The 14,026-nt window shown below is 42.8% G+C and overlaps 1 protein-coding gene across 7 annotated transcripts in view; it reads left to right on the top strand.

Annotated features, from left to right (window-relative positions):
* The window catches only part of bicd1a (bicaudal D homolog 1a), a 32,734-nt gene that overhangs the window by 11,699 nt on the left and 7,009 nt on the right, over positions 1–14,026 (top strand). For 4 of the 7 annotated variants that reach the window (XM_070906891.1, XM_070906893.1, XM_070906895.1 and 1 more), the window contains exons 2-5: positions 6,601–6,813; positions 10,049–10,201; positions 11,076–11,573; positions 13,608–14,000. In XM_070906891.1, the coding sequence (XP_070762992.1) occupies positions 6,601–6,813; positions 10,049–10,201; positions 11,076–11,573; positions 13,608–14,000 (1,257 nt within the window). Of the gene's footprint in view, positions 1–6,600; positions 6,814–10,048; positions 10,202–11,018; positions 11,574–13,607; positions 14,001–14,026 lie in introns of all 7 variants that reach the window. The other 3 variants (XM_070906894.1, XM_070906897.1, XM_070906896.1) reach the window with 3 other exon arrangements.

Raw genomic sequence — 14,026 nt, forward strand, 5'->3', positions numbered from 1 at the left:
TCTCTGTCTACCAATTCAATGTCAATTCAGCCAGGCACGGGCTGAGCACACATACGGTAAGTCAGAGGCAGTCTGGGAAATAATCCAGGCATCTTTCTTATCATGAGCAGACTCGAGCCAAATTGAATCACTTTAACAAGCCACATCTCTTTAACTAAACACAGCCTGTCCCCCTGGCAGCATTTTCACTGTACACATTGTGTTGGTGAGGAAGCGACAGACGTGACACTATTGTGGATTTGTTGTAACCGGAAGGGATTTTCCACCATAAAGCACATTAAGGCGTTTTATTTTCAGCAGTTGTCCTGCATTATAGATATTTTCTTTCCTCGAGTGTCAGCATAATAGCATATTGTTGTCAGAGGAATAATAGGCCTCACTGCGCTAAATAGCATTTCAGTGAGGAGGAACAGAAAGCAGGGCGATTACCCTCCTTACTATCTATAAAACATTCATATCATCCAGCTTTAAATGGTGCAGTAGAGCATGCCTGGGCACTCAGTTTTCTAATAATAAACCATAAACATCCCTGTTGATTCAGTAAAGGACTCCTTGTTGCTGAAAGTACATCACACACACAAAGCAATGCATGTGCTGTAGCCACTTCCAAACTTTATTTTTAGTAATTGAACGCTTTATCTAGTGATCACTATGTAATTTGAACTTCACAAAGGACAATACGCTACATTTTGTACACAGTTTTTAAACAGTTGTTAAACATGTGTCGCTGAATTGTCTCAAATGTATTTTTAATAACGTAATCACTTCTAATCACCTGCTTTATTTGTAGATTTTGTAAGTGTGACTGACCTCCATTTTTGCTGGGCTATGATTACCCAGCTTCCCCTTCGCTTGTGAAAATGTGCTTGTGTGTGTTTTTATAGATGACAGATCTCTTGACTTGGCACTTTTCCCTGTTGCTGAGAAGCACATGGGGACGTGTCTGTGTCCTTGTTAAAGGGCGAAGTGTGCCGGGGCAACGTTTCTCATAAACCTACTCCAGTGGCTCATCATGGATATGGGTTTTAAGTACATCAGAGTTTCTTTACTGAAAGGGAATTGTATGTATGTATGAAACTTCCTTTAACCCCCAAGGGGCACTCGTAATGAACAGTACTACTCAACCCGCGCAAACCGTTTTACAATGTCTTCTACGTTATTGGGTTGCATTATGGGAAATGTAGGATCCAGTGTTTTTGGAGTTTGACCCATTCTAGAGACTAAAGTTCAGGATGTGTCGGCCTCTGCTGCTTTGATTTTGACCGTTCTTCTCTTGTGAGTCCCAGAGACATTCAGTCATTACTGCAACTGCAGCAGTGAACTTGAATTTGTAGATTAGCAACATGGAGTGAATAATCAGAATAATCATGTTAGAGTAAAATATTGTTTAGAGACATGGACATAACTAGAGCAAAATGATGTGAAGGTTGTTCACTAACCAAACTGGGGAAACTGTTTCATTAGTAATTCAAATTGACAGACCATAGAGACACTCAACCTTGTCTTCCCGTCCTGCTGTGCTGTTAACCTCCCTCAGACTTTTGTTCTGCTGTCAAACATGCATTTGTCAAAAAGGAGTGAGTGAGTCAGGAATAAATCTCGTGTGATTGTGTTTTGTTGACTCACGTCAGGCTGATGTGTGTGTGTTGTCTTGTTGTGACTGGAGGTTGACACATCGCATGCTGCTTCTGACTTATGTCTCTTCCATTCGTTACGCTCCCTGTGCTGTGCTTCTTTTTTTTTTTAATGGATTATGGCTTCGTCTCAAACACTCTTACAACTGATCATCAAGATAAAGTGAATGACCTGAATCTAAACAAATGAACCCACACATTTCCTGGCATGCAGGTACACATGTTGCAGCAAGAAACAATCTGCCTTGCTCTCTCTCTGTCTCTCGCTCTCTCTCTCACTCTCTCTCTCTCTCTCTCTCTCTCTCTCTCTCTCTCTCTCTCACACACACACACACACACACACACACACACACACACACACACAGTTCTCCTCATGATGCCGACAGCTGCGTGGCTTCTCAGCAGCAGTCCTGCATGTCTCTCTCCATGGTACTGAAATCCCTGATGTGGTTGGCTGGGCCGACCATCTGGACAGGACACAGCAGTGTGTGTGTGTGTGTGTGTGTGTGTGTCTTTCTGTGTATATGTGTGTGTGTGTGTGTGTGTTATTTATAAGAATTTTCCTTCTTATGCGTTGACTAATACCCTGATTTCTGCTTCCCAATCACTTATCAAAACGTTGTAGTAGCAGACAGAGATTAGACCCCGGCAAGCTGTCTTTTGGTTGATATTTAAATCAAAATTTAATACTGTCCTGTCTCTGACTGAGCAATAAAAGTAGTACATCGCTCATCTTTTACTTCCATAAAATATAAATGGGTTAGTACAACTAATTATTTTAATCTGTCTTTAATCCACATCTATTATTTTATTTTCTCTTTGTCACATTATGCATCAGTTAATTTCTGACTGTACAGTGATTAACAATTAATTAAGGAGTGTCACCGTCATTATTAATGTATTAGGTAATCCAGATCATCTAATTAAAATCCACATTAATTAGAATTTAAATACACAAGGACACATAAATAGATCACTAAAAGTGTTCTTGCCTGTCTCCATGTTTCCGTACTGTTAAACTCCAGCTTGTAGCATGTGCATTTACAGTAGCTCTAAGCTTTGCTCTGTGACCTCAAAAGTTTAATCAAGTCTAGATCCCTTGCTATCTTTACACTACTATCTATAAATAAACTTGCTTTTGCAGTGTATGCTGCTGTGTGGACCTGGTACGTCACCTTAGTCACGAACATTCGGTGGAGATTAATTGCTGTTGTAGAAATACTCTAGTTTCCCTCTTCTTCTGTAAAAATAGAATATATACACACACGCACATACAAGATTACACACCCACAGGTCCTCCCCTGACTCCTCATTAGGGGCTGCACCAGACAGGGAAGGATTTCAGGGTTGCACACGCTCCTCCTCTCGCTGTTGGTGCAGCGGTTGGTTTGTTCTCTGTGTCTACTCCTCTTTCCATGGCCCCAGGGATGAATATCTATAGAAGGGGACTCTATTGTCTGGACTTTATCCACTGAGGCACAGAAGGCCGAGGAGCCTCAAGGTTGAATGCATTATGGGGTTTTCAGTACACAAAACCAAACAGGCTGCCAATCAGTGACTCCATATTAATATCATCCTGAGGAGCTGGTATTAAACTTTAATCTTCCGCACTCTTCCTCACATGTTATCTGGCTTGAGTAACTGTGTTGTGTTTTCCAATTAGGACACAGATACAGGGCCAGTGGAAATCCATCACTGTAATGATACAGCATGCAGTATTGTCAGTGACACTCATGTAATTAGCCTGAAAGATACAGAGCTGTCACAGTGTTATTTTTAGCACACCAGAAGCTATGGCGCAACAGCATCGGGAGGGCCGAGCCATACTGTGCTCCTTTATGTGCAAATGTTGAGCCTCAGCCATCAGTGTCACTCACTGTGATTTCCTTTAAGAGGAGCAGTAGGCAGATGGAGCGGGGCAGCCTTCGAGGAGCCCGGCTCAGCCCATGAAGGAGGGTTCTTATGAGACCATCTGCCTCTCGTTACGCATCCAAGACGCACAGATTCTCCGTGGATGAGTTGCTGCTGAATCACTTCCTGCAACTGGGGCAGTCCTTCTGACTGTGGGTTAAGTTTTTTGTAATTGCATTTTTTATTTGGGCAAGTTTTTGTACAGCTGCTTCTGTACCTATGGTACGACATGTTGGGAAATACAATGCAGAGAATTAGATGAGATGAGTGATACCACTCTCATATCTGTCCGTTAAATGTAAGGCTAAAGCCAGCAGCCAGTTAGCTTAACTTAGCTTAGCGAGGAAACAAGGGGAAACAGCCAACCTGGCTCTGTCCAGAGGCAACACATTCTGCCTCACTAATTAACACTTTATCACATTTGTTTAAACTGTACAAAAACCAAAGTGTAAAAACAAGAAGTTCTGATTTTAGAGAGGGTAATGTGCCAGACTATTGGTCAGGAGCAGTAACTTCCTGAAGTCTCCGCCTCTCTTCTCTTTAATTCTCGGCAAGAAAGCAAATAAGCAGACTTCCCAACATGTTGAACTGTTGCTTTAAAACATGAAACAATAACTCATTGTTTAGTTTGGGATATTTTGCTAAATTTAACTAAAAACAAGTTTATATTCCCAAAACAAAGTTATTGAGAAAAATGTGATAGAATTTTAGCATCAGTACCAAAACATTTAACACAATACCCAGCCCTTTCTGTTTTGAATTGGCCACCAGTCACAGTACAGTAAGGGTAAATATCTAAACTGTTTCATATTAATTCAAGTCAACTAGAAGTGCTACAGCAGGTCCAGATTTTTTTGCCGGTCCTCAGGGCTCGCAGGGCTCAGCTGTTGCTGTGAGGCCTGCTCGGACATCGACGGCCTCCCATTTGAAGCGGGAATGCGAGCTCATTCAGTCACACTGTGCTTAGAATTAATCAGCTGTTTTTGTTCCTGAGGCCCTCCCTCCTCATCATTCACCACAATCACACTGCGCGAGCGAGGGCACGAGGGGCGAGTGAACAAGAGAGTGTGAAAGAGAGCGAGAAATAAAAGAGGGGTGGCGAGAGACGTGGAGGGAAAATGAGAGAGAATTATAATACAGTATTTTTTTTTTGCACGAGTGTTTTCTAGTCATTACAAAGCAAGTCCTTGAGGACAGTTTTTTGTGGCTGAGTGACTAAATGTTCTGTGTATTTACAGCCACTTTACTGGACTGATTATTACTGGCTCTTATTCGTATGCTAACTGTTACATTTCTAATTCACAGGGAAAAACAAAAGGGTCTATTGAATTCGAATAAATGCTGAGGGAATCAGTGCCTTTCTGAATGAATTGTGCTTTATTTACCTGATTTACAGCATGTAGATGATTTGTGAGTTCATATTGGCAGAATGGAAAAGTGTAGTGTGTGTTTGATTTATTTTGAGCTGTTTGACCATGACTGCAATCAGTATGACAGGACAGTGTTGACACTGACTAGATCTGTTGTTTAACCAGTATATACTGCTTGCTGGTGATGAGTATTCAAACAGCAGGCCAGATGATGACAGAGGGAATCAATAAAGCTAATTAGGTGGCGTTCAGACTTTCTTATTCAATCACACACAACCACGTATAATTTCCCCCGGGGATCAATAAAGTATTTCTGATTCTGATTCCAAACCACGCGCCAATTTATGTAGCGACAACACAGCGGTGTGAACTCATAACTTTTCATCCTTAACATCCACAAGACAACCCCTCTGCTTTGTGCCAGTGCTCTATATACTCCCAAGATCTGTAGTAAAGTAGATTTCTGAGTGTAATAAATTGCCCCTGTCTAACAGAAGGACCTCAGCACATTGCACGCCGCTTACTTCACCTGTTAGATCATCAATCAGAAGTAAATAGAAAAATGAAAAATGGCTGGTGCGGTTGGGATAAAAGACAGCTGCACACTGGAGCTTGTGTCTTCTCCAAGTAATGAAGCTTATAAATGATTCATCTCGGACAGAGAAAATGTTGTTATTATGTCAAGGCGGGACTGGGAAGACTCTTTGTGCATTATTAATACTCTAGTTCAAGATGTATGACTCCCTTATGATTTAGGCTGCATTGTCAATTTCCTCGGGTAACTCTGTCCAGGAACTGCATGCTGAAGACTGCAATAACTATACATGCTGTATTGTTTACAGTTTCATGTGGCAAATTGTAAACCATAAAATATTTCTCAGAGGAAGCGGTATTGATCCATTGTCTCTTGCCGGGGCCACGGCGGGCAACAAACCCATATTTTCCTGCTGTTACACTGAGAAAGTGAAGGATGGTTCACAGTATTTATTGAACTACAAAGGCAGCGGCTGCATGTGTGTCGAGGAGTTTGCAGCTGCCAGTCATACATTCAGGCGGCCTTGTCAGGAAAATTGTACGTTCATACAATATAAATGATATGTTATTCCCTTAACCTTGCATGGAGTAACTGTATATCTCTACATTTCACTTTGGCAAAAACGCTGTTGGTCCTTGCAGTCGACTGGGCTTTGTTTCAGCACTAGTTTGGTACAGTAGGTCTGGTATGGTAGGCCTGTTTTGCTGTTGTTGCGTGCTTTGATTTTCTCAATCAAGCCTTGGCTCCTTTATCATGACAAGTCAGCTCTCAGCGCTGTGAAAACCTGTGTCAGGAAAATGGGAACAGTGTGTCTATTGATCACAGTGAAACATCATCCTACATAGACGGAAAGCAAGGTATCCTAGAGGGACAGCCCCTGCAAGTGTGCTGTCAGTGCTGTCGGTGGTCAAAAGTACAGCAGGAGTGCACCAAGTGGCCATAAGTGTGAAAGATGTGTTAGACTCTACATGCCAGTGGGTGCAAATCCCTCACATGGATTAGGATGTTGATGTTATATGACAGGATTTGGATGAGTGTCACTTCAATTCTGACTTCGCAAAAGATGTTTGTTGGTTGTTTTATTCTTTTGCATTATTAGTCTTTTTGCATTGCATTTCCTTTGACCATCCCTCTTTTTCTTTCTCCCCAGGCATTCGGCCAGGCTTACACCAACCAGCGGAAGGTGGCAGAGGATGGCGAGACCAATGAGGAGACGTTGCTGCAGGAGTCGGCCTCTAAGGAGGCCTACTACATGGGCCGTCTGTTGGAGCTGCAGACGGACGTGACGCTAAGCCGCTCTGTGGCGTCCAACGCCCAGGCTGAGAACGAGAGGCTCAACGCAGTGGTGCAGGAGCTACGAGAGGTGAGCTTGTAGACGGAGTCTGCACCTTCTGCAGACAGGCGCTTTATTATGCTGGACAAGGAAAAAACAGGAAATCGGGTATGATGAATGTGAGGAAACGGCATCACATTTGCAGATAGTAGAACTCATGTAGATGTACACTTAGATACGAGTAGATATACACTAATTATATGACTAAAATGGGAAAAAGATGTCATTGGTAACGTTTATTATTTATATTTTTTAAGTGGTGATATTGAAGGGATATTAATATTGAATATTTTCAGTCTTGTTCAGTAGTGTATTGTAGAAATGTAGCAACTGGTGTGTGATTTAATTTTGTAGTATGTCAGTTTTAGAATTTACTGTAAATTTAGCATCTGAATCTTTAGTATCTTTTCATTATGGTAATTTCTTGAATTTTGAGCCGACTATTTTCCACATTTTGTCCAGCCTTATTTACTGTACATGAACTTCCAGGAGATCAGTGTGTTTTGATAAAGGCCAAAGGGTCACAGTGGCAGGCAGAAAGGGGTCAAACCTCACACAGAGAAAACAATGTGCATGTGTGTGCGTACATGCGAAGCGTGCGTTTATTGCTTTCATACATGTCTGCAGCCTCTGTGTCGGGCAGCGCAGGAGTTCGAGCTGGGGTCAGCCGCCGCGGCCACGACCCCATTGTGGGGGGCAAATCCAGTGCTAAGCTGGGGTATAAGTGAAATGCCCTGAGCTCGGCACATGTGGAGGGACAGAGTGAGCCACGCTGCTCTCATCACACCAGCAGCACTTCACCCACGGGACACACACTCTAATTCACTTTATTCATCAGGGAGCGTTTGTGAGTTGTTCTCTCTTTAAGTGTTACTTTCTGAACATGTGTCATGCGAGCAGAGTAATGTCAGACACAACAGGTCAATAAGCCCAGATATTCCACATTATGGAGCATATTGAACAAAACTACCTGATATATTCACGATGAGTTGTTATTCTTCACACACACACACACCTGTCACCTGTTTACATCATGATCATGGCTCTTTGATGGTGCGTTCATCAGATGGTTTTTGGCTTCCTGAAATCCTCATTTGCATGTGTGATGCCCATTAATGAGGAGGAGGAGTCGCCTTTTCATCATGAGAAGCAGATGTTGCGGCCTCACTGGGGGCCTCATTTGCCACAAGTTGCATCTAATCAAAAGGTTTTTGCAGGTTCTGAGCAGCCTTTCACAAACACTATTAACGTGTACAGATTCATCAAGAAAAAACTGATGAAAAAAGTTTACTTGAGCCAGAGGAAGTTTGTTTTTTGCCTATTTTAGTCAGAACATGAAATAGTTAAGAAATAGGTTGAAATCACAGTGTAACCCTTTTCATACAAACAGGACTTTCCACAAATAGTTTGTTTTTATGAATTCACAGCACCCCATGTCCCCCCATGTAGAAGACAGTCAGCTACAGCAGATCTTGACTTTGGTCTAAAGTGGCAAAAAAATATCTAAACTTTCCAAAAAAAAAAGTCACCTTACTGTATATTTATTCTCCATCCACTGTTAACATGTTGTATTTATTCCCCATTGCCATAGCAACCATGAATGAATCAAGATGACTGGACTTCTGCCATGTTTTGCCATTGTATCATGAATCCAATAAAGCTGTCACAGTCACAGTCTGTGCTGTGAACTCCAGATCAGGGGTGAGTCGCCCAGCTCTGTCCTGTGGCTGGCTCATTGCCAGTGTTGTGTGCCGCACTGTCCCTGACCCCGGCCTCTGTAGCCCTGATCAGCTACGCGTCTGTAGAGCCACACTGACTGATGATTGGCATCTAATCCTGTGCACTTCATACCCAGCTCAGTGTAATTCCCTGCGTTGTCATGAATATGTAATTGGACAACATGTAGCAAGGGAAGGTCATTATAATCAATAATACGGCCTCCAGAAATGTGTTATTGTATGATTTGTTATTTATGGTAATAAGGTTTGTTCTTAAAATGTAATTTGGTTTCTGGTATCTTTTCCGGGATTAGTATAAAAGTATTTTCAGTGCAGCTGAAGAGGCAGCCGTACTGTACTTCTGTGTACTTTGCAGTTGAGGCTCCATTAACTTCCAAGAGTATAGGAGCTGCTGTCAGCCACTGTACAAATCAAACGCTTCAGAGTATCATAACGGTCTTTAGTTTCACTCCAGTTGCCTGTTCTAAAAGCACCATTGTCATCCACCCTAAACACACACACACGCACACACACACACACACACACACACACACACACAAACATATATATACTGAGGTTCTGGAGATTCAAAGCACTGAAGAGGCCATATGTGTCTCAGGTCTCTGAGTTTTCTTCCTCCTGTGTGTGTGTGTACCCACCCACTCCTGATACTGTCTCTGGATCAGCACTTCTGCCATATGCACAGAGAGCTGCAGGGGAGCAGCTGGCAGCTCTGCAGTGAGAGAAGTGCACACATGCGCACATATACAGTAAATTGTTCATTGTTTTGTATTCCATAGTTAATATAATGCTGCAGTCCAGTAGTAGTTGCATTGCACTGCATACATTTAGTCAAGCCTGAGTTTAAATATTCTGTTCTATTCTTTTCTGCTTGTCATGTCTAACTTGAAAACACTGTGTAGTTAATCTTTGGAGAACAATTGTTTCCTGTGTACGACTGCCTACTACTGCCTGAGAAAATGTAGAAATGACCCCTCTTATACCACCACTACCAACAAGTAACTGAAAAGGTAACAGTCCAAGTATTCCTTGGAATAAAACTTACCATTAGCATTCCTGTGAGCACAGAGGATTTTGCTGAGGTCTTGATGTATTCCCACTTCTGCCGCCTACTGTACTTAGATTTATGACTTTTGTGGCTGGTGCATTTCTCTCATCGACAGTTTATCTGGTCCAGCATATGCTCATGTTTCTATCTGTGCACAGCAGGTACCCCCTAAAGAATGATCTGTCTGGGAGTCTGAGGGCGCTGACTCATTGCCTTTAAGATAATGATAGTGTTTGATAAACTTTCTCATCCAGTATGGATCCGAGAGTGTAGACTATAAGTATGTATGACTAATACTGCTTTCTGCATGCAAGGTCGTTACATTGATTTATTTTAGCATTATGAGACTTATCATCCAATCTTCGCTGATGGGAGGGTTTAAGATATTGCCTGGCATGGATTTCGATTATAAACTGAATTTCCTTCCTTCTCTCTCCTCATTGTACCCTTATTTCCTGTCTTTCTTTCTCTGCTCCAGAGTAACGAGATGCTGGAGCTGCAGAGGAGCAGGATGAGGGAAGAGATCAAGGAGTACAAGTTCAGAGAGACCAGGCTGCTCCAGGATTACACAGAGCTGGAGGAAGAGAACATCACGCTGCAGAAACTAGTGTCTACACTCAAGCAGAGCCAGGTCAGTATGGAGACCTTCACCATTTTAGCACCTTTTTATGGGGTAACGTTTCACTCACACATTTACTCAATCAACTAATTTCTCAGTTACACTTCGCACCAGCCAAGTTTGTCCCATACACATTTGTCATCACTTTTGAGGTGAGACACCAACCCCCATCTCACATAAGATGACTGACTCACACTCTGTTTCCCAGTATCGCTTCCAAAACCAACTTCGACTGTGGCCCCCTTTATGTTTTCAGTATCAGTTCCAGGATCAGACAGTGCTCTCATCTAGTTGTTCATCCTCCTTTATTTCCCTTAAGGAGCCAAAGTATCCCCCGTCCAATTACAGAGAGCCAATATCTAATACCAGTGCTGGAGTACATTAAGGTCATATATCAACATAAAGCCACTCTTGTTTGTGATGTAAGACTCAGATATTGCTGGTCTTACTATAAAGGTTACGTCACAGTAAGTTTATGAACTGAAATGAAAATTAATGCATTTTACCTGATCAAATCCAAATTACTAGCTGTTGCCACATCACCCAGGCATATCTTTAGATTAAATATTGTATGAAAGCACCAGTCATAACCAAAATATTATATTGTCACATTATAAATAGCAAGGTACTGAGTCAAAAGTAGTGTGTAGGGTGTTTGATTTTAGTCAGGATTTTAAAGGGGAAAACGCTTATCAATGTGTGCTTTTTATTAACTTGTCTGCTGCTATTTTTTCAGTTTTTCACCTTCCTCATGTCCTCTATTTTTTGACCTGGGATTGGGCCACCCGGTCCATAACAAACAGGAATCTTGTGTTTTAGAGTGATTAAGTCATTAAATGTTTTCTACTCCTTTCTTTTCCCGCCTGTCCTTTCTGCTTCTCCTCAGGTGGAATATGAGGGTCTGAAACATGAGATTAAGGTGCTAGAGGAGGAGACTGTTCTTCTCAACAGTCAGCTGGAAGACGCATTACGTCTGAAGGACATTTCTGAGGGTCAGTTGGAGGAGGCCCTGGATGCCCTCAAGAGTGAGCGCGAGCAGAAGAACACTCTGAGAAAGGAGCTGGCCCACCACATCAGCCTGAGCGACAGCGTCTACGGAGCGGGGGCCCATCTGGCGCTCACCGTCACCGGCGTTGAGGGCCTCAAGTTCCCCGAGGAGACCAACGGAACAAACGGCACCAACGGCAGCGCCATCCCTGCTGCTAATGGCAACAATGAGGACAGCAACCGCCGCAACGGCCACCTCCACGCCGGCTCCGGATTAGCTAAGATGAACGGGGACTACCGACCAGGGCGGAAAGGCGAAGGCCTGCACCCTGTGCCGGACCTGTTCAGTGAGCTCAACCTGTCAGAGATGCAGAAGCTCAAACAGCAGCTGCTACAGGTGGGTCAGAAGAAAAGGCCTTATAGCAGGGTCAGTAAATACCCATAATGACCCAAGCAAAATCAACAGTGATGACCTGCACTTGCGCTTTTGTCTCATTGAATGTTCCCTTTCAAGGTCGGCACAGACGCCACTTGAACATCACTTTGGTTGTATGTTGATATTCAGTCGATTTAAAGCTGCTGCCAGCACGACAATTCACTGCAGAGGGATGAAACCAGCAATGCACACAGGAGACACATTAGAAGACGGCCATATTGATCCACTTTCGCACAGTTCATTTCAGTTTTCAGTGTAGAGACTGAGGGGTCTTGTCCGGCTGCATTCTGTGTGGGTGTGTGTCTGTGTTTGTTGAGTTTTTATGTGTTCAGTGTTCATTGCTGCACTGATGAAAGCACAGTTTGCCACTGGTAACAGCAAGGAAATGACAAGGTGATGACAACCACATAATACTACAGGCTGTACTGAATGTTAGTTTTCCGAACAAGAACACAAATAATGGCACTGAAACCAGCAAACTATGACAGAAAGTACCTCTACTGAAATGCATAATAAGTGAATTATTTTGGCCGTGACAGACCGCACATATTCAGTGAGAGCGGCAACTTTTTGGACATGTGTGTGTGAGCCTATGTCCATGCCCATATGAACTGTATTATCACGTGTGATATATAATGTGTGCTTTCATATGCGCTAATGTCTTAGTGGGAGTGATGAAGCCAAATCATAGCAGAGCAAAAAGAGTCCGGCAGTAGAGGCAGTACATTTGCGTGTGCCATAGGGAGCCCTGTCAGGGTGATTAACATCCAATAGGCAAGGGGAGCAGATGCAGAGGAAAGACTTTTTAGTTTAGAGACGAGGGGACAGAAACAGAGCCTAAGAGGGAGGGGAGGAGAAGTTTTTTTTCTGTTCACAGGCACAGAACACTTACATTTATACCATAATTAGTTCCAAACATTGCACTGTGATAAGCTACATCCATATAGCAGAGAGTATAAATATAGAGCTTATGTAATATCGTATACAGTAGGAACTGTCTTTTTCTTACAGACACTTATGCAACCCACACTCATAAACCGGCACCTCATACAGAAGGAATACATGCAGTATGTAGAACCACTTAAAAATCATAGGTAGATTAGATTCATGCTAAAATCTAGTTAAGTCATTACTGCACATTTTTGCCCTAGCTGAGCTCCTCAGGGAAATAGAGAATTAGATCAGTGGCTGCTATATTAGCAGTGTGCCTTTCTCAACACAATTACTCACTAATCAATTTTCTCTTTCGAGTTGATTATTCTGGAAAAGATGCCAGCAGCATCGGGCTTCTAATTACTGGTTGGATTTTGTAAAATCCATTTTGTCTTTCTCAATATGGACACTGTTAAAGAATTTGATTTTAAGTTATCACCGTAAGCATTAATTATCATACATATCTATTTCTTTCGCTTCTTTCAGCAATTGTCAAGAGTTGGATCAATAAAGTTTTACCCTTTCAGCACTGGGGGAGCAAACTCCCCTCATGGGATGACTGATCAAGAAGCAACTGAACAGCACTTGAGTTCAGTTCCCATTGTCCTTACAAACAGGTTTTGAGACAAGCAAGCTGGGCGACGTCATTGCACACCTTTGTATAGTCAGAAATACAGGTCAACTGATATGTTACATTTGTTAGTCCATGGTTTTCTTGTGTTCTTTCACTTGCTGCCAAATAATGGTACATTGGTACATTGTTTTTATGTTTCTCAGCCCCATAATGTTATGGAGTTGTGCAGGTCATACTTATTTACTATACATTTGCTGCCTGCTATACTGCAGTTTTTATCAGCCACCTCTCTGTATTGCAGCTATTTTTATGTTAATTTTATTGTGGGGAAATTCTGTAAATATACAACAGCATGAAAATATTTAAATATATAAAGTGATAAAGGTTAAAGGCCTTGGACTTAAAATGCTGTCCTGGGTTTTATGAATACGTGTATCATTTTTTCTGTCTTGTCTCTCATGTGGTGGTGTATCCTCCTGTCCGTGCAGGTGGAGCGCGAGAAGGCGGCGCTGCTCATGAACCTGCAGGAGTCGCAGACCCAGCTGCAGCACACGCAGGGCGCCCTGACCGAGCAGAACGAGCGGGTCCATCGCCTCACGGAGCATGTCAATGCCATGAAATGTCTCAATGGAGACAAGGAGCTCGACGACCCACAGGAGAGTGAGAAACCTGACGGTGGCCCCTTATCACCACCAGCCAATGGTCACCGTGATCCAGATATCCATGGGTTCGAGATCCTGGAGTGTAAGTACAAAGTGGCGGTGACTGAGGTGATTGACCTAAAAGCAGAGCTCAAGGTCCTGAAGGAGAAGTACAACCAGGCTGTGGAGGGGCAGGGTGACGGCCACAGTGACGACAGGGTCCAGGCTCTGAATGAACAGGTTTGTCTTTACGTGCAGTTTATATT

This window comes from Enoplosus armatus, chromosome 6 (genome assembly GCF_043641665.1).
Source record: "Enoplosus armatus isolate fEnoArm2 chromosome 6, fEnoArm2.hap1, whole genome shotgun sequence".
NCBI classification, from domain to species: Eukaryota; Metazoa; Chordata; class Actinopteri; order Centrarchiformes; family Enoplosidae; genus Enoplosus; species Enoplosus armatus.